The following is a 27,198-nucleotide window of genomic DNA, read 5'->3' on the forward strand; positions in this document are numbered from 1 at the left end:
TGTTTCTATGTACAGTAGTGCTGCAAGCTCAAGGAACAGAACTTATCTTTCAACTCAGCACTCTGCAGCCTTTTGGATTCAATATGGAGTTCAACAGCATTGGATCATAACCTCTGCATCATCTTGTTCTATATATCTTTTTCTTCTTTTGCTGAGTTGGTCTTGTTTCTCTTTCTACATTCCTTCATGTTGCATTCAGATATTTTTTATGTAGGTAATTATGCCTCATTTGGACACAACCTTTATTTCTTTACCATTTCCATTACCACTCTCTTTGGCTGTTGCATCAATAAGTATTTTATTATTCAGCCTTCCCTGGTCTTTGCCCTCTCATAGGTCTTCTACTTTATTCTTCCTGCCCCCGTCCCCTTCCCACTAGCTTAAAAACTTCTATTTATATCTATAGTTGTGATGAAAGGTCATCAACCTCAAACTTAGTTCTCTTTCTCCACAGATGCTGCCTGACCTGCTGACTATTTGTAGCATTTTTTGTTTTTATTTCAGATTTCCAGCATCCACAGTACTTTGCTCTTGTGGAGTATGTGTTGTGCTTCCATCCGCACCATTCCAGGAGGCAAGATTACACCTGTCTCCAGAAATGGCAAGGAGGGGTAGTTATCTTGCTGACTCCACATTTTCAGCTGGAGATCTTGGGAGTCAGGGAGCTTGTGCCAGGTCACTTACTTCACTATTCAGCTAAGGGACATATCACTTAGAGAATGTATACACTCCCCAGACCATCATGCAGTATGCTGCTTTAAAGAAGTATCCATTCATCTTGGCTCCATTGATGCTGACAAGTGCATCATCTTTGGGGAAGATTTTAATTGTATCCACAAGGCGAGAGACCACTCTGGTAACCTATATGACTGGGCAGTGATGGGAAAGCTGAGGGACGTGGCTGATACCTATAACTTGGTGGCCATCTGGTGAAATGTGTACTCCAGGTACTCCAGTGTTTTAGAATCCAACACCTTTACATTTCTTGGGCATACACCTTCTGTATTCCAGCAGCTTCCATGTGACGTGTTCAGAATACCTCCGAGTGTGGGTGGAGCTAGTTCTGTTTTAACAGACTAATTCCATCTGAGGCTATGGTGGGACCTGGACAGGTTCACATCCGGGTCTTCTGTGAGAACACAAGCAGATCAACCAGCAATGGAAATTCAGAATACAGCAACATTAGTATAGAAAAATATTAATACAGAAAAACCAGAGGTTTTTCTATACTAAAGGAATCAGGGGATATGGGATAATGTGGGAAGGTAGAGCTGAGGTTGAAGATCAACCACATCTTGTTGATGGTGGAACGGATTTGATGGGTTGATTGGCTATTCCTGCTCCTACTTATATTTTTAAATCTTTGATTGGGTTTTCATAGTTTACTTAAAATAAATTTTATATTTCGTCCAAGTTTCAGCTCTTTCCATCTCTTCAGATGTTGCTACTTAAGTCTATTGGGCTGGATCTTCCTCTAGTTTGGGTTTGTCTGCAGCAGAGGGTAAGACTGGGACTTCCACCCCCATCCCAGAGTCATGGCACATTTTGCATATAAGACAGGTACCAAGGTGGATCCTTCTGCTATTAAGGAGCAGTATGTCTTGCAGTGAAATATCCATGACAGGAGCAAAAGAAATAAGAGGCACAAGCAAAGGGCAAAATAACTTCAAATAAAATTTTAAACCTTTTCACAAGTTGACCAACTTACAAAAAGAGGCAAGAGAATAGTTAAGCAGTAGAGGGAAGTCGTCAAGGTACTCTTCATCTCCACAATCCCTCTAGTGTAACAGGAATGGAAATTGATCATTGTACTTGTAAAAGTAGGGATGTAGTAATGGGCACCATGATTGATTTTCATTTTCCTGAAATCTTGGGTGGTATACAAAGAAAAATCCAGTCCATTAACTTCCATGCAATAGAAGTCAGCCTTTTCTTTTCAGCTTTCCCTTTGTTTCATTCAGACCAATAAAGAACTTTATTATCACCCAGTCTGCAGTTTTAATTGAAAGGTCTACACCCGAAATGTTCTTTCTTTTCTCTTCACAGATTCTGCTGGAGATGCTGCCTATTTCTGACATTTTCTGTTTTTGTTTATAAATTCTTCTTGTTCAAAGGACTTTAAAAAAACACCCAGAACATGTCTACTGCGAATACCTTTGGGAAACATTTGAGAGCGTGCATCAAGTTGAGACTAAGGCAACGTGACAAAAGATATATTATTACCCCCTGCCCACCAGGGAAGTGATGGCCTAGTGGTATTATCACTAGACTATTACTCCAGAAACTTAGCTAATGTTCTGGGGACCCGGTTCAAATCCCGCCATGGCAGATGGTTGAATTTGAATTCAGTAAAAAAATATTTGGAATGAAGAATCTACTGATGACCATGAAACCATTGTCGATTGTTGGGAAAATCCATCTGGTTCACTAATGTCCTTTAGGGAAGGATGTTGTATACATGGACCTCAGTAAAGCCTTTGACAAGGTACCTCATGGTAGACTGGTACAAAAGGTGAAGTCACTCAGGATCAGAGGAGAGCTGGCAAGATGGATACAGAACTGGCTTGGCCATAGAAGACAGAGGGTAGCAGTAGAAGGGTGCTTTTCTGAATGGAAGGCTGTGACTAGCAGTGTTCCACAGGGATCAGTTCTGGGACCTTTGTTGTTTGTAGTATATATATACTTTATATAAATGATTTGGAGGAAAATGTAACTGGTCTGATTAGTAAGTTCGCAGACGACACAAAAATTGATGGAGTTGCAGATAGTGAAGAGGCTTGTCAGAGATACAGCAAGATATAGATCGGTTGGAGACTTGGGCGGAGAAATGGCAAATGGAGTTTAATCCAGACAAGATAATGCATTTTGGAAGGTCCAATGCATGTAGGAATTATACAGTAAATGGTAGAACCCTTAGGAGTATTGACAGGCAGAGAGGTCTGGGAATACATGTCCACCGATCACTGAAAGTGGCAACTCAGGTGGATAAGGTAGTCAAGAAGGTATATGACATGCTTGCCTTCATCGGTCGGGGCATTGAGTATAAAAATTGGTGGGTCATGCTGCAGCTGTACAGAACCTTAGTTAGGTCTCATTTGGAATACTATGCACAATTCTGGTCACCACACTACCAGAAGGATGTGGATGCTCTGGTGAGAGTGCAGAAGAGGTTCACCAGGATGTTGCCTGGTCTAGAAGGTATTAGCTATGAGGAAAGGTTGGATAAACTCGGTTTGTTCTCACTGGAACAGCAGAGGTTGAGGGGTGACCTGATAGAGGTGTACAGATTATGAGTGGCATGGACAGAGTGAATAGTCAGATGCTCTTTCCAAGGGTAGAAAAGTCAAGTACTAGGGGACATGGGTTTAAGGTGCATGGGGAAAAGTTTAGAGGAAATGTTAGAGGAAATTTAGAGGAAATGTTTAGAGGAAATTTAGAAATCAATGGTAGAGGAGAGGAGCGAGTGCAAGTGAATGAGGGCATTCAAGTAGTTAAAGGAGTAGAGGGCGAGGGAGAGGTTGATAGGGGTTCATCAAATCGGGTCCAGATAAAAGCTGGAATAAAGACACTTTGCCTGAATGCACGAAGCATTCGGAACAAAGTTCATGAGTTGATGGTGCAAATCAGCACAAATGGGTATGATCTAGTGGCCATTACAGAAACGTGGCTGCAGGGAGACCAAGACTGGGAGATGAATATCCAGGGGTATCAGGCATTTAGGAAGAATAGACAGGAAGGAAAAGGTGGTGGGGTAGCTCTGTTAATAAAAGATAATATCAGGGTAGTAGTGAGGGATGACATAGGCTCTAAGGAAGAAAACGTGGAATCGTTATGGGTAGAGATAAGGAATAGTAGGGGGAGAAAGACACTAGTAGGCGTGGTCTATAGGCCCCCAAATAATAATGTTGAGGTGGGGAGGGCTATAAACAAGCAAATAATGGATGCGTGCAAAAACGGAACGGCAATAATCATGGGGGACTTCAACCTGCATATTGATTGGCTGACTCAAGTTGGAAGGGGTGGGATGGAGGAAGAGTTCTTAGAATGCTGTCGGGATAGTTACCTTGAACAGTATGTTACAGAACCGACGAGGGAACGAGTTATCTTAGATCTGGTAATGTGTAACGAGGTAGGTAGAATTAAGGATGTTCTTGCGAAGGACCCTCTTGGGTCAAGTGATCACAATATGGTCGAATTTCTGATACAAATGGAAGAGGAGAAAGTAGGGTCCCATACCAGGGTCCTCTGTTTGAATAGAGGGGAGTACGATAGGATGAGGGCTGAATTGGCTAAGGTGGACTGGGAGAGCAGACTGGTAGGTAGGCCAGCTGAGGAACAGTGGAGGATTTTAAAGATCCTTTTCAGTACTCAGCAACAATATATTCCGGTGATAAAGAAGGACTGTAAGAAAAGGGATAACCAGCCGTGGATAACGAAGGAAATTAAGGAGAGTATTAAATTAAAGACCGATGCGTACAGAGTGGCCAAAAATAGTGGAGAATCGGAAGATTGGGAAAACTTAAAGAAATAACAAAGAACGACTAAGAAAGCGATAAAGAAAGGAAAGATAGGTTATGAAGCTAGGCTAGCTCTAAATATAAAAAATGATAGTAAAAGCTTTTACAAATATATAAAAAGGAATAGAGTGGCAAGAGTGAATGTTGGACCCTTGGAGGACGAGAGGGGGGAGTTAATAGTGGGAAATGAGGAAATGGCTGAAACTTTAAATAAGTTTTTTGTGTCGGTCTTCACGATGGAAGACACAAATAGTTTACCGAATATTAACGAAAGAGGGTTGGTAGGAGGAGAGGTACTCAATACAATTAATGTTACCAGGGAGGCAATGCTTGGTAGACTAACGGGCTGAAGGTGGAGAAGTCCCCGGGCCTGGATGGAATGCATCCCAGGGTACTGAAAGAAATGTCAGAGGTAATAGTGGATGCGTTAGTGGTTATTTATCAAAATTCGTTGGATTCTGGGGTAGTGCCGGCAGATTGGAAAACGACTAATGTTACGCCGCTGTTTAAAAAAGGAAATAGACAAAAGGCGGGTAACTACAGGCCGGTTAGCTTAACGTCTGTAGTTGGGAAAATGCTGGAATCCATCATTAAAGAAGAAATAGCAGGCCATCTGGATAAAAATGGTTCGATTAAGCAGACGCAGCATGGATTCATGAGGGGAAAGTCGTGCTTGACGAACTTGTTGGATTTTTATGAAGATGTGACTAGTGCGGTTGACGGAGGGGAACCGGTGGATGCGGTGTTTTTGGATTTCCAAAAGGCGTTTGATAAGGTGCCTCACAAAAGGTTGCTGAAGAAGATTGGGTCACACGGAGTTGGGGGTAGGGTGTGAGCGTGGATTGGGGATTGGCTATCCGACAGGAAGCGGAGAGTCGGAATAAATGGGTGCTTTTCTGGTTGGCAGATGGTAACTAATGGTGTGCCGCAGGGATCGGTACTGGGGCCTCAACTATTTACCATTTATATAGACGATCTGGAGGAGGGGACTGAGTGTAGGGTAACAAAGTTTGCAGACGACACAAAGATAAGTGGAAAAGTGAATCATATGGAGGGCGTAGAGGGTCTGCAGAGAGATTTGGACAGGCTGAGTGAGTGGGCGAGGATCTGGCAGATGGAGTATAACATTGACAAATGCGAGGTTATTCACTTTGGAGGAAATAATAGCAAATTGGATTATTATCTAAATGGAAAAAAATTACAACATGCTACTGTGCAAAGGGACCTGGGGGTCCTTGTGCATAAGACGCAAAAACGCAGTCTGCAGGTGCAACAGGTGATCAAGAAGGCAAATGGGATGTTGGCCTATATCGCAAGGGGGATAGAATATAAAAGCAGAGATGTCTTGCTGCATCTGTAGAGGGCATTGGTGAGGCCGCAGCTGGAATACTGTGTGCAGTATTGGTCCCCTTATTTGCGGAAGGATATATTGGCTTTGGAGGGAGTGCAGAGAAGGTTCACCAGGTTGATACCAGAGATGATTTTTATTTTATTTTATGAGGGGAGTTGATTATGAGGAGAGACTGAGCAGATTGGGTTTGTACTCGTTGGAATTTAGAAGGCTGAGGGGGGATCTTATCGAGACCTATAAGATAATGAAGGGGCTGGATAGGGTAGAGGTGGAGAGATTCTTTCCACTTAGAAAGGAAACTAGAACTAGAGGGCACAGCCTCAAAATAAAGGGGGGTCAGTTTAGGACAGAGTTGAGGAGGAACTTCTTCTCTCAGAGGGTAAATCTCTGGAATTCTCTGCTCACTGAAGTGGTGGAGGCTACCTCGTTGAATATGTTTAAATCACGGATAGATGGATTCCTGATCGGTAAGGGAATTAGGGGTTATAGGGATCAGGCGGGTAAGTGGAACTGATCCACTTCAGATCAGCCATGATCTTATTGAATGGTGGGGCAGGCTCGAGGGGTTAGATGGCCTACTCCTGCTCCTATTTCTTATATTCTTAATGTGTGAGGGAAGTTTTTTACACAGAGGGTGGTGAATGTCTGGAACACGCTGCCTGGGGAGGTGGTGGGATCAGGTACGATTGTGGCATTTAAGGAGCAACTAGACGAATACATGAATAGGATGGGAATGGAAGGATACAGACTCCGCATGTGCATATGGTTTTAATTCAGGCTGGCATCATGATCGGCGCAGGTTTGGAGGGCTGAAGGGCCTGTTCCCGTGCTGTACCTTTCTTGGTTCTTTGAAATCTGCCACCCTTAACTGGTCTGGCCTACATGTTACTCCAGAGCCATAACAATGTGGTTGATTCTCAGCTGCCCTCTGAAATGGCCTAGCAAGCCACTCAGTTGTCAAGAAGGCAGCTCACCACCTCCTTCTCAAGGGCAATTGCGGATGGGCAATAAATGTTGGCCAGTTAGTGATGCCCATGTCCCACGAATGAAAAATAAAAAAAACCGAAGAGTAATTCCAGATTCTTGTATGGAGGTCAAAAGATTTCTACTCATGATTTAAAACATGGTGGCATGGTGGCATAATAGTTCGCACTGCTGCCTCATATCGCCAGGGACCTGGGTTCAATTCCAGCCTCAGGCTACTGTCTGTGTGGAGTTTGCACGTTCTCCTTGTGTCTGCATGGATTTCCTCCGGGTGCTCCGGTTTCTTCCCGCAGTCTAAAGATGTGCGGGTTAAGTTAATTGGCCATGCTAAATTGCCCCTTAGTCTCAGGGGTACTAGCAGGGTAAATATGTGGGGTTATGGGGATAGGGCCTGGGTGGGATTGTTGTTGGTGAGTTGTCAATGAGCCGAATGGCCTCCTTCTACACTGTATGGATTATACGAACTGTTTAACACCAAGGTAGATAAATAATAGGAACTTGCTGCTCTTGTGGGCTCAGGAATAAAATCCCCTTTTCTGGGTCATCTTGGCTCTATATCCAATTTCTGGTTCATCCTCGCTAACTGGTTCCAGTGTCAATTGCCAGGGGCTCACTGGGATTGGAACAATTGCTTTCAGTATTCTTTAGGTGGTCAAGGAAAATCCAGTCAGGATTTTTATTCCTAATTACTAGTGTTATGGTGAAATTAAAGTGATGGACACAAAATGGTTACCTGGCACACAAAATGGACTCTGGGAAGGGACATTAAGAAGCACAGACAGTTACACAGAGTTAAAACCTGCAGTATCTGAATTGCTGCAGGAAGCTGGTCAGAGCTTGAGGCACTTTAGATAAGAGCAGACCCAGAACAATGAGTTTGATAATAAGGTCACCCACTGATGGGGACATAAATACATAAATGTAACAAGATCAGCCACTGAATGTATATATCGAAACCAGTCATAGATAGAGGACATAACTGCATAAATGTATCCATTCTATGAACAATGATATGTTAACTGTCCATGTCCGTACCTGTTTGCTTGTAACGATGTGTTAACTGTCGATGTCCGTATCTGTCTACTCAACTTGTAACGATGCATTAACGGCTAATGTCCGTACTGCCTATTGTCTAAAAGGTATAAAGATGGTCAACTACCATTGTGTAGTTGAGAAGGTAGCTGCCAAGTACTGCGGAGTACCAGTGCTTTCTCCCAAAGCTTTGTCTGAAATAAAACTGTTTTGTTGAACCTCCAAGTCTGACTCCGAAGTGGTAAATTTCCCACAACACTAGTGACTATGTTCTACAAATATATATATTTTATATATGGATGCTGTGTTAAATCAGTTCAGTGGTAATGGACACCATAGCTGAAAAGAATGCTGACAGTCACTGCATAAGATTACCTGGTGACAAATAGTCAGTGTGGCACTTGGCTTCAATGAAACCATAGACCAGTACAGGAGTGAGCACCTTCAGAAAGGCTAAGTAGGGGAGGAGAGGGGAGTGGAAATTTATCAGAGCTAGGGAAAAAAAACAAGAGCTAGGGAAAAAAAACAAACAGCATTAACTTTCATCCTACTAACTTCAACCATGGAGCATTCACTGAATACAACATATTATTTTAATAACCAACAACAGTCAGATTGCACTGGCTTTATTATTGAGTGACTGAAAAGCTTTCAAAGAATTATAAGTTCACTATTTTAGCTTGTTATCACAATTTGAACCTCAAATGAACACTGGATATTCTGTTTCCAGAATGCTGCCAGCATTTGTCTTGGGAACAGCAGATAGCTCAGTTTAAGATGAGGGTGCTGACTTTGAGAAGTTTGCAGCCTGTGGAGAAGGCTGCTACTTTGAAATAAGAAAAGTAATGGCACACACAGCACTAACATTACATTAATGATATGCACTCAAGTCTCACTTTACAAAATTGAAACAAATGGGTAGCCTTGGAACTACTTTTGAAATTTCTTTGTTTTTAAATAAAACAACTTTAATCACAATTGCTTTTCTCACACTTCTGGAGGTGTTCGATGTTCATGCTGTGGAACAACTATCGGATTGATTAATTAGAAGACTATTTATTGGCTGTGATGTGTATAAACAGATATTTAAATAACTGTCTGTTTTTTGATCGAAGTGATTATTAACAGGCCTTAAACTCTGTATTATTAACAACAATGAAGTTTCAAATAGAAAAAGCAGTGAAGCAAAAGAGACTCACCAATATCCAAAGTAAAATCCAGCAAAAGGTATTCATATGAAATATCGGTCTTTGTTTCCACTTGCGGTCTCTTCAGAGTGGAAAATATTTTGCCAGGGCTACAATCATCAGGCTCTTCCAGCTTTCTTAGCCCACAACCCATGGCAGATTCTGCAAAAAGTCAGAACTCATGAGTTCTGTGGCTCTGATTTCAACAAAGGGCAGTTATAATTTCTCTTATGCCTTCTGGCTTCCATAAATCCTGAAGTCAGTTAAAAGTGAAACTGGGCCCCTGAACTCACAAAAACAGCATAGCTGTTGCTCTACATATGCTTTTAAAGCCATATGTCACTCATTTGCGTCCCCCACCCCTTGAAGTATAAACCCTGCATGCAGCATGGAATTAAAAGTTAGTTACAACCATTAATGCTGCACACACAGAACTCCACTTTATCACAGCCTTTCATGCCACGTCAGTCTGTACTAAGGCCCTTAATTAATATAATAGTGGGCACAAGCTTTCTGTCCCCACAGACTTAAACTGGGTTAGTAACAAGTAAATAAAAGGCAAGAATGAAACTTAGATGAAATTACCTGCAATGAGAAGAAGTGCTCTGGAACCAGTCAGATGGCTGTCCAAACAGCAGATGGAAACTCCGTCTGAAGTAGAAAGTTCCAAAATGGTTGTAGACTAAAATCATTTCCAGAAAGGAAGTAAAATCCCTGAGAGGAAACTGTTTCTGGCATCTGAGAGGAATGGTTAACACACTGAGAGATTTAGATTCTGCTGAAGCCATTCATTTGCAAATTGAAGCATAGTTCCTGGATATTTGGAAAACCACATCAAATCAAGAGCTTGTTTCAGGAAACAAATTTGTCACATATGATAAGAATAAACCGATAAGCAGTAAGAAAATATTATAATTTGTTCTGTTTCCCACAGAAAGGCCTTCTTGGTAAAGTTTAAAAATAGTGGATTAGACAAGATTGAACTATAGTAGTCATAAATCTTTCAGAGATGATGCTGAAATGAATTCAAATTTTTAAAGAATCCACGAGGGTTACAATATTCATACCAGCTCTATAACTTTTCATAAATCAGGAAATTATATTATGAATAAAAATGTAATTCTTAAACATCACAAAAATGATCTTCTCCGTGCAGAACACAGGAATTTGAATAAACACGTCTTGAATATAAAATAACCTACAGTATGTGCAAATAACTACAATTAGATTTAGTAGACATTTTTTACATTTGTTCATGGCATGTGGACATTGTTGGCAACACCGGTATTAATTGTCCAATCCGAATTTCCATTTAGAAACTGCTGGTGAGCTACTTTCTTAAACCACTGCAGAGATGTAGTTTATGTACACGTATAGTGCTGTTAGGGAGTGATTACCTGGATTTTGATCCAGTAATAATGAATAAATAGGTAAATATTTCCAAATCAGGATAGTGTGTGACTTGGAAGGAATCTTGCAGGTGGTGGTGCGTCTGCTGCCTTTGTTCTTATAGATGGTAGGGATCCTGGGTTTGGAAGATGCTGTTTAAGGAAAGTTTGTGCATCTTGGGGATGGTACAGACTGCCAACACAATGCATCCCTGGTGCAGAGTGTGAATGTTTCAGGCAGTGCTTGCCAAACTAAAGGCTGAGAATTTGTGAACAGCATTTAATTACCAATATTATAACTGAGTTGTGCATCACTTCTACTTTCTCTCTGTTTCCCCTATCCTACCCCATTACAATTTAAATTCTAGGTGCAATTTAATTACAGGAGAAACTTTTCATTGGTGAAACCCTCCATCAGTTGATAATGCTCCGTCCATGTGTTCAAAAAGGGTGGCTGTGCATCACTGATTGAGAGTTCCACATTATATGTAGAAATGTGTGACCGCCATACAGACCAGCCCCATGGTTCAGTGACGCTTTCCCTGCATAATCTCCTCCAGACTATCAGAAAAGGGTGGAAGGTGCCATTTTCTGATGATGGCATAAGAAAGTGTTCCCAAAGACCTAGGCAGCCTGGACAGCGGTGGCAGACCAAGTGAGCAACTGTGGGGTCATGTGCCAAATTTAGGTTCAGTGCAGGAGTCAATGGCCTGCTCCAATCTACAAAGGTAAGTGCCAGTATCGCAGCGTTTAACAGGAGTCTCTTATGGAATCCTCCACCAAAGAAAGCAGTTGAGGCCAAAACATTGTATGTTTTCAAGAAGCAGTTAGATGTAGCTTTTTGGATTAAACAGATTAAAGGATATGGGGGGAAAGCGGGAACAGGTTATTGAGTCAGATGATCAGGCATAATCATAATGATTATGCAGCGGAAGAAAAAGAAAACTGAAAAAATGGTGAACATCAAGGTAGCACAGTAATTGTTCCATGTCTGTCTCAATCGTTTATAGAAGTAAAATAAAGTTTGTTTTCTGTAATTGTTCATAATTATTGAGACCTATTGGAGCCTGTTCTTGTATCAAATGTTAATAGTCATGATGCACCCCATGTTCCCCAACCATCTATGCACTCTAGATGACACTGGTCTACTTCACTCTCAATGGGTAGGAATGAGACAGGTGCAGTTTCATTCAAAGCACTTGAAAGATCATAGAAATCATAGAAACCCTACAGTGCAGAAAGAGGCCATTCGGCCCATCGAGTCTGCACCGACCACAATCCCACCCAGGGCCTACCCCCATATCCCTACATATTTACTCGCTAATCCCTTTAACCGACGCATCTCAGGACACTAAGGGGCAATTTTAGCATGGCCAATCAACCTACCCCACACATCTTTGGACTGTGGGAGGAAACTGGAGCACCTGGAGGAAACTCATGCAGACACGAGGAGAATGTGCAAACTCCACTCAGACAGTGACCCAAGCCGGGAATCGAACCCAGGTCCCTGGAGCTGTGAAGCAGCAGTGCTAACCACAGTGCTACCGTGCCGTCCAGATGGTGCTGGATCAGAATAATTGAGTGAAACAGGCTATTATATGGCTATCCATGTGCCCCCAAGATATTCTACATATCAGCATTCACTAGCGAGTGTGTGTGACAAAGCTCCACTCTCCATTCTATTATAGGTGGTAGAGGACGCAGGATTATAGTTAACATGGCAAGTGAGGGTGGTAGGGCTAGGTCTACACTCCAGGAAGGTGATGGAAGTCTGGCAATGGAGCGATGGGTCATGCAGATACATTCTTGTTGTGCAACCTTTGTGTAGATCAGGTTGTTCCTGGCATCCTTTGCATACCTTTCCGTGGCTCTGACATTCATGAAAACTCATTTGAATTTATGGCCTCCTCCAATACTCCAACAAATCCTCATCATCTGAGGAGGGCTGATGCTCCTCACACTCTTCACCTTGCAATGTTCCCTCGTTGTAGCTCGAGGTTGTGTAGTGCATAGCAGACCATTAATATTTGTGACACCCTCTGGGATGCATATTGCAGAGTCCCTCCAGACCAGTCAAAGCATTGGAAGTGTATTTTAAGAAGCCCAATAGTGTGCTTGATGATGGCTCTGGTGAACATGACCCCAGATCCCAACAAAAACAAACAGAATTAGAGCAGCACAGTAACATTCAATATTTAATATTAAAGTTTGCATATTATTAATATGCAAACTTTAATATTAAATACTGAATGTTACTGTTATTGTACAATACATAATATAAATACTAACATCTGTGTTTTTAATGTACTTTGTAAAAATGCTATTTTACGTGATCATCAGTCCGTTAATTCGTCTGATCTGCATCAGTTCATGAATCTGGGCCAGGAAACAGCAGATATCTTTGACATTCACATTCAGCATTACTGATCCATAACAACATCACACCAAAGCTCTCTAAAGGCCATCTTGACATCATTGCTTCAATGTGAGGTGAGTCAAATAAACTTTTAATTTTTTACTAAGGATTTGCGTGACAAAATGACAGGCTGCAGTATCATAGTGGATTCTATTACATATAATGCAGCTCTACAATAAAATGGATTTAATTCACAAAGTAAGTAATGTGGAGCCATGCTCCTCCCAGCCTGGGGCTGAGCTCTATCAGGAAAATGGAGAGCTTCTCAACGGGCATGGACAGTAATGTAGAACAGTTACTGGTCACTGAAGTTTCAGCCAAATTCTCTGTAATAATCTCACCAAGGCCGGTCTTCCATCACCACAACCTTTTATTTACAAAATGGAGAAGTGCAGCATGGTATGGCGCTGACTCTAAACCTGTGCTGGCTACGGTGATTAACGAAGCAGACTGCCTGAAGACTCTTAAAGGTAAATTTCATGATGGAACTGAATCTTTGCTCAGTCTTCTTAGGTCCCTTGACTCTGCAATCAATGGGGATTCACAGTGGACCTCCATATGCTGCGGTGGAGACCTTTAGCTGTACTACGGATTTTTCTTCCGCCCTTCAGCCTTCACGTCTGCAATGGAACTTCTTGTTACTGACTGTGACTCTGGTTCAGTCAGGTCAGCATGCTAGTGTTCCTTTCAACACTAGGGTTCTTCATCAGTTTCTTTGGTTCTGTGTTTATGAGCTGCCACCATGTTGTAAGGGTTTGCAGTTGGTCTCGCTAAGAAGTTTAGAGGCTTGTAAGGTTGAACAGTCATATTTATTGGTAACAACGTAATTATTTATGGTGGCGCAGTGGTTAGCACTGCTGCCTCACAGCGCCAGGGACCCAGGTTCGGATTCTGACCTCTGGTCACTGTCTGTGTGGAGTTTGCATGTTCTTCCTGTGTCGGTGTGAGTTTCTTCCAGTTGCCCCGGTTTCCTCCCACACTCCAAAAATGTGCAGCTTAGATGGATTGGCCATGCTAAATTACCCTTTAGTGTGCAAAGATGTGTAGCTTAGGTGGATTAGCCATGGTAAATGCGTGGTGTTATGGGGATAGGATGTGACCGGGGGTTGCTCTTTTGGAGAGTTGGTGCAGACTCAATGGGCTGAATGGCTTCCTTCTGCATCGTAGGAATTCTTTGATTCTATGATTTACATATTAAGTAAGGGTTGGTAAATTTGCCGATGACACGAAGGTTGGTGGTGTTGTGGATAGGTTGGAGGGATGTCAGAAGCTGCAGCGTGACATAGACAGGATGCAAGACTGGGCGGAGAAGTGGCAGATGGACTTCAACCCGAATAAATGTGTAGTTGTCCATTTTGGCAGGTCAAATGGGATGAAGGAGTACAATGTAAAGGGTAAGACTCTTAACAATGTAGAGGATCAGAAGGACCTTGGGGTCCGGGTCCATAGGACTCTTGAATCGGCCTCGCAGGTCGAGGAGATGGTTAAGAAGGTGTATGGTGTGCTGGCCTTCATCAATCCAGGGATTGGGTTTAGGAGTCGGGAGATAATGTTGCAGCTTTATAAGACCCTCGTCAGACCCCACGTGGAGTACTATGCTCAGTTCTGGTCGCCTCATTACAGGAGGGATGTGGAAATGATTGAAAGGGTGCAGAGAAGATTTATAAGGATGTTGCCTGGATTGGTTGGCATGCCTTATGAGGATAGGCTGAGGGAGCTCAGTCTTTTCTCCTTGGAGAGACGAAGGATGAGAGGTGACCTGATAGAGGTGTACAAGATGTTGAGAGGTATAGATCGGGTGGATTCTCGGAGGCTTTTTCCCAGGGCTGAAATGGCTGCTACGAGAGGACACAGGCTTAAGGTGCTGGGGATTAGGTACAGAGGAGATGTCAGGGGTAAGTTTTTCACTCAGAGGGTGGTGGGTGAGTGGAATCGGCTGCCATCAGTGGTGGTGGAGGCAAACTCGATAGGGTCTTTTAAGAGACTTCTGGATGAGTACATGGGACTTAAGAGGGTTGAGGGTTATAGGTAAGCCTACATATAAGCCTAGGTAGGTAGGGACATGACCGGCTCAACTTGTGGGCCGAAGGGCCTGTTTGTGCTGTATTTTTTCTATGTTCTATATGTAAAGAATATAGCCCAAACTAGGAGGTAACTTCATGTTGACTTCTTCTTGACTATCTCCTTGCAATTCTGTCTCCTGTCATGCGTCTCTATATCATACTGTGGGCGGCACTATTCTTCAGTCCCATGTTAACTCTTGTTATGCCAAACACCCTTAGAGTACCGATCTGAAAAGTTGGGGTTGTGCTTCTTAGAGAAGGTTGGACAGACGTACTCAGAATCATGAATGGTATCGGTAAAGTGGACAGAGAAAAATTATTCCTCTTGGTGGATTGATTTTGACTGACTCTTGTTGTGATTGTACAAATATTTGGTGGTTTTCAGTTATTTTGCTAAAGTCTTGGGGCTGTGGTGTGGCATTTGCTGAAAGACTTTGTGCTGACTTCAAGGATTCAGCACAAACCACTAGCTCTCAGACATGGGAGTTTGCACCCACTTGGACTAGAACATGACACAGTGTAGCACAGTGGTTAGCACTTCTGCTTCACAGCTCCAGGGACCTGGGTTCGATTCCCGGCTTGGGTCACTGTCTGTGTGGAGTTTGCACATTCTCCTCGTGTCTGCGTGGGTTTCCTCCAGGTGCTCCGGTTTCCTCCCACAGTCCAAAGATGTGCGGGTTAGGTTGATTGGCCATGCTAAAATTGCCCCTTAGTGTCCTGAGATGTGTAGGTTAGAGGGATTAGCGGGTAAATGTGTAGGGATATGGGGGTAGGGCCTGGGTGGGATTGTGGTCGGTGCAAACTCGATGGGCCAGATGGCCTCTTTCTGCACTGTAGGGTTTCTATGATTCTATGACAGGGAGAATGGGTAGAGGTAACCCAGAGCAGCTGTTGAAGGGGGAAAATTACGGGCTGTCAACAGAAGGACTTAGCTGCCCAGCGTGTTCAGCAGCAATTCGTATAAGAACTACTTTACTGAGGAGGTGTTCAGTGAAAGCTGCCAACTGCTGTAGTCACACCTGCAGCTTCAGAGTAGCACAAGGACTGCATTGTCTGTGAAGCTGACTTGCCATTATTTTTTATACATCTCACTCCTTCTAGGCTTGATCAGGCAATATTTGCAACATTTCCCAGTTTCCTGTCTACAGTTGCACAAAGGTCACTGAAGCTCTTTATTCTGAGAGCTAATGACATTTAATTCTCTCATCAGAAAGAATCAGGTGGAATGAGCATGCGGCTTTGCAAGGGTTGCTGGCTTCCCTATGATGCAGACTACATAACAACCAGGCTGATTTCTGCCCATTCTCAGTGTAACAAGCACAGCAATGCCCAGTATCCTGGCAGCATTTACACTTCCATTCTGTAGCAGAGACAATCTGCATTTGAATTACCAAGACAAGCTAGAAGGTGGTTGCTGAGTGTCAAGAACTATGTTTCAATGACATGACTTCAGCGTGCCACCACAAAAAAACTTCCAAGCCAAAGTTATGTATCAAACCATGCAATACTGCATATAAACAATAACTAATTACCTTTATGAATTCCCCTAGTTCCTGTCCTCTATGTGCCTCTGTCTGTCTTACTTCTTCCTGTCTTACCTCCAATTTTCAGTGCAATACCTGCAGATGGCAGATATCTGATACCTGGCAGGATGACATTCAGCATCTCTAGGCCTGGCTTTGGACTGCAATATCTTGGCAGTCTGGGTTGTCTGGCTGACAGACAATGAGAGCACTGGTGGAATTGCACTGGGTGGGAGGATGAATGTTGTTGTATTGAGGGTGTACTAGGTTCATATTCTGTACAGGCACTGCAAAAGAAAAGAAATAAAATGTGGGAGACAGAGTTCATGGTCTGAAATTGTTGAGTCCAGAAGGCTGCAGGAGCCTGATTAGAAGGTGAGGTGCTGTACCTTGGGTTTGCATTGAGCTTCATTGGAACATTGCAGCAGGCCGTGGATGAAGGTGTCTGTGTGGCAACAAGGTGATGAATTAAAATGGTAGGCCATCGGAAACTCATGGTCATGCTTGCGGACTGAGTAGAGGTATTCCATAAAGTGATCACCCCCAATGTAGAGAAGACTGCATTGTGAGCAGTGAATACAGTATACTAAATTGAAAGAAGTGCACGTAAACCACAGTTTCACTTGAAAATGAGTATTTAGAGTCTTGGATGGTAAGGAGAGAGGAGGTAAAAGAGCAAAAGTTACATCTCTTACATTTGCATGGAAAGGTGTCATGGGGAAGGGACAAATGTTGGCAAAACTGAGGAGTGAACAGTCCCTTTGGAATTCTACCAGGGGAGGGCTGGTAAGTGCTTATGGGAGCTGATAAATACATTCCATCTGCACCAAATTTTAGATTCAACACTCAGCCTTCAAAGCATTCTGCCATCTGAAGACTCTGTACTTCTTTACTCATATTCATCAGCTGAGGGGGCTGTTGTTGATGGTGGTCATCAGGGAGTTTCCTTGCCCATGTTTGGCCTGTTGACTTGAGTTCAGAGTCACCATGAGGACTCTCAGGGCATGTCCTTCCCAATTGTATATCACTGTGCTGCCAATCTTTGGTGTTGGTGGGACAGGACGCAGCCAAATAATTTGATGATGGTGTCTGGACATTGGTTGTAAGGAATGAATATGACCATGTCAGGCTGTTGGGACTGATCTCCCAATTTTGGCACAGGCCTCTGACATTAGTAAGAAGGACTTTGCAGGATCAATATGACTGAGTATGCCATTTTTGGTGCTTAGATAGATGACAGATGGTCTATCTGGTTTTATATCTTATTGTCTGTAGTGAATGTAATTACCTCAAGTGAATAGAAATGTTAGTTTTCCTTCTGGTTACTTTCTATGACTGTCAAAACTGTGTACCAATACATTTGTATCAAAGCACCAAAGTGACCTCAGTATTTCAACATTTTGGTGTTTAATGCAGTTTGTATATGTAATACTAACACCAAAACATGACTTAATTCCATCTGTCCATCTGTGAATAAATGATGGTTAAAGGAGTTGAAACTGAAATTTTTGCAATTAAAGAAATATATGGGGCTGGGCTTTCACTTTGGACAACTCAGCAGATCTTTAAAAATGATGGGTCTTTGCACTGCTGCCTCACAGCTCCAGAGACCTGGGTTCAATTCTGGTCTTGGGTGACTGTGTGGAGTCTGCATGTTCTCCCTGTGTGGGTTTCCTCCATGCGCTCCAGTTTCCTCCCACAGATGTGCAAGTTTAAATTTTTTTAAAAAAATTTCATTTGTGGGATGTGGGCATCGCTGGCTGACCAGCATTTATTGCCCATCTCTAGTTGCCCTTGAACAAAGAACAAAGAACAATACAGCACAGGAACAGGCCCTTCGGCCCTCCAAGCCCGCGCCGCTCCCCGGTCCAGGATTGAATCCTGAATCCAGGATTTTCCAGCCTATCTACATACCAATATCCTATCCACCGAGCTGTCCCTCACAGCTACGATGCTTTGTTAATAACAACCTATTAACTCACCCCGACCCCCCCATTCCAGACCATGTGATCTCCAGGGAGAGGCGAAAACCCAGAGTGAAAAACCCCAGGGCCAATATGGGGAAAAAAAATCTGGGAAATTCCTCTCCGACCCCCTGAGGCGATCGAAACGAGTCCAGGATCACAATGGCCCTGATCGGAAAATGCTTCCCAACCCTAGTCATTTCCACTTCCACGAACACCATATGAATTCCCTGCCCCCGAGACAGGTTCCCAACTATCCGCAGTCTCACTCTGTACTGGCACCAGCAAGATGATCATAGAATTAAGCCTTGAAACGAGAAACCAGGAACAATTAGCCCGCGCCGCTCCCTGGTCCAAACTAGACCACTCTTTTGTATCCCTCCATTCCCACTTCGTTCATATAGCTGTCTAGATAAGTCTTAAACGTTCCCAGTGTGTCCGCCTCCACCACCTTGCCCGGCAACACATTCCAGGCCCCCACGACCCTCTGTGTGAAATATGTCCTTCTGATATCTGTGTTAAACCTCCCCCCCTTCACCTTGAACCTATGACCCCTCGTGAACGTCACCACCGACCCGGGGAAAAGCTTCCCACCGTTCACCCTATCTATGCCTTTCATAATTTTATACACCTCTATTAAGTCTCCCCTCATCCTCCGTCTTTCCAAGGAGAACAACCCCAGTTTCCCCAATCTCTCCTCATAACCAAGCCCCTCCATACCAGGCAACATCCTGGTAAACCTCCTCTGTACTCTCTCCAAAGCCTCCACGTCCTTCTGGTAGTGTGGCGACCAGAACTGGACGCAGTATTCCAAATGCAGTTGGTGGGCAGTTGAGAGTCAACAACATTGCTGTGGCTCTGGAGTCACATGTAGGCCCAACCAGGTAAGGACGACAGATTTCCCGAAAGGACATGAGTGAACCAGGTGGGTTTTACCAACAGTCGATAATGTTTTCATGGACATCAGTAGATTCTTGATTCCAGATATATTTTATCGAATTCAAATTCTGCCATCTTTGATGATTTGAACCCAGGTCCTCAGATCATGAGCTGAATTTCTGGATTAATAGTCTAGCGATAATACCACTCGGCCATCACTTCCCCTTAGGTTAGGTGGATTGGCTATGCTAAATTGTCCCATAGTGTCCCAAGATGTGTAGGCCAAATGGATTAGCCATGGTAAATATGTCAGGTTACAGGGATAGGGCAAAGGAGAGGGCCTGTATAAAGTACTCTGTCAGAGAGTCGATGCAGACCTGATGGGCTGAATGGCCTTTTCTGCACTATAGGGATTCGATAATTCTGGTAGTTCTCATGTTTGCCAGCAGGGTGTAGAGGGCAGAGTGTGAATCACAGGTGTGAAACATGGATTTCATGAATTAGGGGGGGCGATTCTATGTTTCTATCATATGATAAAAATTCTAAGTTCATAATAAGTGTTTTTTGGATTTCCAAAAGGCGTTTGATAAGGTGCCCCATAAAAGGCTGCTGAAGAAGATGAGGGCACACGGAGTTGGGGGTAGTGTGTTAAAGTGGATTGGGGACTGGCTATCCGACAGGAAGCAAAGAGTCGGAATAAATGGGTGTTTTTCCGGTTGGAGGAAGGTAACTAGTGGCGTGCCGCAGGGATCGGTACTCGGGCCGCAACTGTTTACCATTTATATAGATGATCTGGAGGAGGGGACGGAGTGTAGGGTAACGAAGTTTGCAGACGACACAAAGATAAGTGGAAAAGTGAATCGTGTGGAGGACGGAGAAGATCTGCAGAGAGATTTGGACAGGCTGAGTGAGTGGGCGAGGATATGGCAAATGGAGTATAACGTTGAGAAATGCGAGGTTATACACTTTGGAGGAAATAATAACAAATGGGATTACTATCTCAATGGAAACAAATTAAAACATGCTACCGTGCAAAGGGACCTGGGGGTCCTTGTGCATGAGACGCAAAAGCCCAGTCTGCAGGTACAACAGGTGATCAAGAAGGCAAATGGGATGTTGGCCTATATTGCGAGGGGGATAGAATATAAAAGCAGGGATGTCTTGATGCACCTGTACAGGGCATTGGTGAGGCCGCAGCTGGAATACTGTGTGCAGTATTGGTCCCCTTATATGAGGAAGGATATATTGGCATTGGAGGGAGTGCAGAGAAGGTTCACCAGGTTGATACCGGAGATGAGGGGTTTGGATTATGAGGAGAGGCTGAGGAGATTGGGTTTGTACTTGTTGGAGTTTAGAAGGATGAGGGGGGATCTTATGGAGACTTATAAGATAATGCGGGGGCTGGATAGGGTGGAGGCGGAGAGATTCTTTCCACTTAGTAAGGAAGTTAAAACTAGAGGACACAGCCTCAAAATAAAGGGGGGTCGGTTTAAGACAGAGTTGAGGAGGAACTTCTTCTCCCAGAGGGTGGTGAATCTCTGGAATTCTCTGCCCACTGAGGTGGTGGAGGCTACCTCACTGAATATGTTTAAAGCGCGGATGGATGGATTCCTGATCGGTAAGGGAATTAAGGGTTATGGGGATCAGGCGGGTAAGTGGTACTGATCCACGTCAGATCAGCCATGATCTTATTGAATGGCGGGGCAGGCTCGAGGGGCTAGATGGCCTACTCCTGCTCCTATTTCTTATGTTCTTATAAGTAAGAAAATGGGAAAATTTGAGACCTGTTTTTTTTGACGAGTGAAAAAATTCCAATCTTATGACACGTAGTTGAAAAAAGAGCCACAGTGCGATTCTCGCCAGTGGGAGGTGGGGCCTGATCTTGTCAGCAAGCCGGCTGCTCAGTTTGAAGGGCGCCACTATGCATGCGTCCCGATCTCCCAGATTAACGGGAGATCTTTGGCACACCCCAACACAGACATAGCCCCCCCCTCTCCTCCATGGACATTGGCACCCCCCACGGGCACCGGCACCTCTCTCAGAGATCCCCCCCATGTACTTGCCCCCACCATGGGCATAGCCCCCCCCCTCCACCGTCGCACCAGGGTGTGGGGTTTGCAGCTATAGCATCACATTCCCCCTAGTCTGAGAACTTTGTGGCGATAAAAGCCTCCCTCACCTCCCTGCCCTGTTGGATCCTTGCCGCAGCCAATCTTCCATCCCACGGTTCTTCCTCGGCCGTGTCGTCGTCCACCTCTTACACTTCCTCCTCCTCTTCCGATCCTCCAGAGCCACCTCCTCCCAGGGCTGTCTAGCTAGTCACCTTGCTCCTGCTCCTCCTCTAATACGTCTCTCGTTGATGCACCAGGTTGTGCACAGCAGATCACTATGATGTGGGAGACTATCAGGGGACTATACTGGAGTGCCCCGCCAGAGTAGATCTGGTGGCAGCGTGAGCCTCATTATAATGGGTTTCCGCCTCAGTGTGTGTGGTCTCCGCACTGGCGTCATCAGCCAAGTCCCCTTGGAGCCATCTCAGAAGACCTGGGCTGGTCTTCCAAGACTTCGCAATGTCTGAGCACCTGAGGATGAAGCATGCTCCTTGGGTGATGTGCACACACGTGCATGATGTGCATCCTGTGGTCGCACACCAATTAAACATTCATGGAGCAGAACCTCTTCACAAAACATAGTGAGTGGCATTGTGGGGAACGCAGGAAGATGTGTGTGCAATTGATTGCCACTGCACGTTTATCATCCCAGTGGCAAATCCAGCAGCCCGAGTTTCCTGCTGCGCCTGGCCCAGATTGAAATTTATGTACTGGCCAGCCTGGGTGAACAGGGTATCCATCACCTCGCAGACACACTTGTGGACTGAGGACTGGGAGATCCCACATAGGTCGCCATTGGTGGCCTGGAAGCGCTGAATGGCATAAAAATTGAGGGCAACCATGACCTTCATTGCCACCGGGAGTGGGTCCCCACCCTGTCCCTCGAAGTGCTACGTCCGTGAGGACCTGGCACATGTTCCCCACTGTCTCCTTGCAGAGCTGGAGCCTGCAACGGCGGCACAAACTGTCTGGCAGCTCCTCGAAGGACATGCGTGCCCTGAACTGCTGGGGTCACAATATCTTGTGTGGACCCTATCGGGTCGATGGGAACCCGCTTCCTGCCCCTGACTGGTGCCCGACTCTCCTACTGCTGCAGCCTCTGGCCATGCAGTGCCTGCACTTCTTCCTCCTCCTCCGCAGCTACAAGAATGACCGCCAAGTCTTCTGGCTCCATGGTGAAGTCCATCATTGTCCTGGAAGGTGGGAGTGGGGGAGGGGGGGGTTTGGGGAAGTCAGAGAGAGGAGAGCGATATATAAATTCCATCAGGTGCTCCATCCTGGGAGCTGCATTCCCTCCCAGCAGCCTAGGGAGCTGTGAATGGTGGCAACCCGACAATATGTCCGGTCTCATGCTGAACCTGGACGGGATGGCGAGCGTCACTGCACCCTCGTCATGGGGGCATGGAAAACATATGGGTGGTTGTGCGGGGATCCCCATTGGGAAGCCTTGAAGCATAACATGGGTGCAGCCACTTGGATGTCTGGTGGTGTCTTCCAGGAATGGCTTGCAGTCCATACAGACGGAGGAGAGGCACCCTCGTTACCATCACATGATGGGTTCCCATGGTTGGGTCTATGCTGTGTGAGGAGCCATGTTAACATCTGTGCTCCCTTATTTGGAGCAGCAGCTCTGAAACCTGCTTGTTGTTTCTTGGTGGGGTTACTGGGGTGGAATGTCAGCAATCAGCCACTGAGCTTGTGGTAGCTGACAGGTGGATGTGTGAAATGGTGACTGGCGATCACTCAGCAGCCAGTGGCAACTCCCAACCTCTGCACCCCCAGAAAGCCTCCAACCCCCCATCCCGTGAACTGAGCCCCCAGACTGCCCCTAACCCCCCATCCCTGTGCTCTGCAACCCCAGACTGCAGCTGCTTCCACATTGCCCCCCCCTCCCCCCACATCCGGCGGCCCGAGTACAGCATCCCCACACTCGCAGGAGACTCCACACTCGCAGGAGCCTCCACACCCCTTCTCCCCACTGCCGGTCCCAGCCAGGCCAAGCTCTGAGCTCAGCAATCCCATGACTGGCACCGTTCCCCCAATAGCTCCAACACACACACAGGCTCCCCCATCCCAAGATGCATCTTGGCTGCATCTATGACCGCCCCCACCCCTCTCCTTGCAACATGGGGGATGATGTTCAGAGCAACTTACCTCCTCATTCCCCATCGCTACTGTTGCGCCTGTGGCAGACTTTTATGGAGCAGGTGTTTTCCTCACTGGTATGATGTCTTGCCGATTAGGTTGTTAAGGTAACTGAGGAGGGACGATTGCGAGAAAACTGTGTTAATGACATTGAGATGCATGCGAATGCATGCAAATTAATGGTTGATCATTTTGGGCGTGCTCCTCATCACGCATGGGAAAACAATTTGGTAAAATGGAAACTGGCGGGACAATGGGTGCGATTCACGTTGTGATATTAGTGTACCTTTAAGGGTTTTTTTATATCATGCTCTCTGCAGCTCACAGCCTTAGCTGATGTAATTATTGTTGGGCTGTCTACTAGTCCTTTTATTGCTCCTTAAGTGGTTTAAATGGGCATTGTTTATGTTTACTCTGGGATTAGTTTTATGGCCCTGCATTGTTCAGAGGAAAACTGGTGACAGGAGCTCTTTCATTTTCAGTTCTGAGGTTAGTTTTTAGAAGGGACAGCAAACTGAAAAGAAAAGTTTCTCTCCGTTTTATTTGGCAATTCTGCTGGTTATCTGAAAATAAGGTATGTCTTCCTGGAATAGAAAATCTGCCCTCGGTGGCTTGACCAGAGTCTACCTGGGGTTCTGGGAAGCTGTTCTGACTTCAAACTATTCTGGGTGTGTCAAGAGAACTACTAGAACTTACAAGACTGAGAGTTTTCAATTCTCCAACCAAAGGACTCAATTCTAGTATCATGTGAGCATTAGACTTTCTGTGTTGAACTTGTTTAAAGGGTTTTTTTCTAAGGAAGGTTTTGGTTTGATTGGAACATCTTAGATATATTTGTTGAGGGTTATACATTATCGTGGTTGCTTTGTTTTTGTTTTTCATTGATAAAATTAATTGCTAATTTTCTTTCCATACATGTTAACCACATTCTTAATTACACTTTGTTTGACCCCTAGTGGGTCATTTGAATCATACCTGAAGTGAAACATATCATGCTTATCCTGGCCAAATTCAAGATGCGAAACTTACGATCCAGGTGAGCTCCATAAAACACTTTGGAGTTTCTGACCTGAACCATAACACTGTTTTTTTCCTTTCACGTGATCTTACAACCTCACATCACCGAATGTTTTCAGTGTCAAATGTGTTTGAGTGAGACCTCTATTAGAACTTTAATTAGTTTTCATCTCCACATGGCTCCTGAAGCCTTCCCACAGTGGATAGTGGGCAAGTGGCTCTCTCAGATAAATGAGTGGCATGGAAGTGGGTGGGAAGTTGATATGAAGGCTCCGCATATGACTATTCTAACACACTTCTGGCTGGCCTCCCGCATTCTACCCTCTGCAAAGTTGATATTCTCCGAAACCTTAATTACACCAAGTCCTGTTCACACATCACTCTGTGCTCACTGACCTACACTGGATCACGGCTAAGCAATACCTTCACTTTAAAATTCTCATTTCTGTTTTCAGATCCCTCTGTGGCCTCGGCCTTCCCCATCTTTATAATCTTCTGCAGCTTTATAGCCTTCCAAGATATTTATGCTCCTTAGATTCTGGCCTCTTCAGCACTCCTATAATTGTTCCACCATGGTGGCCAGGCCTCCAGCTCCCATGGCTCTTAGCTCTGGAATCCCCTTTCTTATCTTCTCTGTCTCTTTACCTTGCTTTTCTCCATGCAGACTCTCCTTAGAACCTATCTCTGACCAAGGTTTTGGTCTTCTGATCCAATATCTCATTCTGTGGCTCAGTGTTATACTTTATTTTATAAAACTCCTGTTAAGCACCTTGGGACATTTAAGTAAATTAAAGCCCCTTTATAAATACAAACTGATGTTATGTACTTAAGAACTTTGAATCACTAACTGATTTTTCCAAACTTGAGGCAGCAGCCACAATCTTCAAACTAAATTGTGTTTCCAAAATTCATAATTTTGTCTTGTTATGTTAAAACAAAATTACAAATTGAACACTCTTGATGTAATCTTCTGTTCTGGAGTGTAGGTTGGGTGGCAAGTGAGTGAGTGATTTTCATGGCTTGCAGGGGTGGGGGTGTGAGCTGGTCGAACAGCAGGATGACTGGCCACACATGATCTCGTACTATTCAGCTCATTACACATGCATGAGGTGCAAGGTGAATCTCAGGGCAGGAAGTTACCACCCACGTCATTACTTCATGGGGTCGAAGGGCTTGATGTCATTTTTAAAGGCACACAGATAGTCATTCACTCAATGCAAGTCGGGATTCTGCCCAGAGAAGACGATGTGTAGCCCCATGATTCAGGTTCTCCTCCAGGCTGTCCACAGAAGGTGGGAGATGCTGATTCCCAGGGATGGCAACAGGAGGCTTTCCTGTCTGATCATGACAGCTTAGATGGAGTTGCTGTGGAGGTTAGCGCCTGTGGGGCCTGCAGGAGAACAGCCAAGCAATGTTGGAAAAGGATGAACAAACTGATGCCCTCCATTGGGACAAGTGGCACCATATACTGACTGCAAAGTGACATTCATAAAGGCATAACGGCATCAGGCAGTGTAACTGTGCAAGTGCATAGAGTTGTCAGACAGAAGTTAGGTTTGTAGATGGGGCATGTGCACTGAATTTGTGGCAGCTATTTCATGCTTTCAATGTTCTATCAGTTGCAGAAATCCTGCTTGCGAATCACTTACTGGGGAGGGCTCAGGAGCTGGCATAGGCATGCATGCCCCTAGACTGCTTATGTATCTGTTGGGATTATAATCAATCCTTCTGTCCATTTGCAGGACAAAAACATCCCAAGCCAGCTGCACTATGCCCGATATTAGAATTCTAACCAGCTTCACGACGGAGACCACAGGACCAGCTGGAGAAGAGCAGGACCAAGCCTTTCCCCCAGGAAGCCAGTGAGGATGCCTCCAGTCTGCAGTGTCAGATGTGTCCACACAGGGAGACATTGGTAAGAGAACTTGCTTCAGCATTAAGATTAAATCTTTCTATTCTCCACTACAGATACCAGCAAGAAAAAGGAGGCAAAGATGGGAGACTTCTCAAAGACCCATCCCCAATTCCACCCCTGAGGAGGGTGCCTCAGATGATGCACCATCATGGCATTTACCTGCACCCTCCACCAAAGCTGACATTCATCTCATGTTCTGGAGAAGGCTCGGGTTCACAATCTGTTGAGCAGATCACAGACATAGGATCACAGCTGGTGGAGGAATTAATATGATGTGGAGATGCCGGCATTGGACTGGGGTAAGCACAGTAAGAAGTCTCACAACACCAGGTTGAAGTCCAACAGGTTTATTTGGCAGCACTAGCTTTCGGAGCCCCAAGCCCCTTCTTCAGGTGAGTGAGGACTTGTGTTCACAAACAGGGCATATAAAGACACAAACTCAATTTACAAGATAATGGGTGGAATGCGAGTCTTTACAGGTAATCAAGTCTTAAAAGGTACAGACTTTTACAGTACAGACAGTTGACAGTGGAGAGAGGGTTAAGCACAGGTTAAAGAGATGTGTATTGTCTCCAGCCAGGACAGTTAGTGAGATTTTGCAAGCCCAGGCAAGTCATGGGGGTTACAGATAGTGTGACATGAACCTAAGATCCTGGTTGAGGCCGTCCTCATGTGTGTGGAACTTGGCTATCAGTCTCTGCTCAGT

General features: G+C 44.7%; 1 protein-coding gene across 1 annotated transcript in view; it reads right to left on the reverse strand.

The window, feature by feature from the left end:
• rftn2 (raftlin family member 2) overlaps nt 1-9,227 on the reverse strand; it is a 131,178-nt gene extending 121,951 nt beyond the window's left edge. The window contains exon 1 of the mRNA XM_078229231.1: nt 9,084-9,227. Within this exon, the coding sequence (XP_078085357.1) occupies nt 9,084-9,225 (142 nt within the window). The 5' untranslated portion in view covers nt 9,226-9,227. The remainder of the gene's footprint in view (nt 1-9,083) is intronic.
• Between the last annotated feature and the right edge of the window lie 17,971 nt (nt 9,228-27,198).

The sequence above is a fragment of the Mustelus asterias genome, chromosome 14 (genome assembly GCF_964213995.1).
Source record: "Mustelus asterias chromosome 14, sMusAst1.hap1.1, whole genome shotgun sequence".
Lineage (NCBI taxonomy): Eukaryota > Metazoa > Chordata > Chondrichthyes > Carcharhiniformes > Triakidae > Mustelus > Mustelus asterias.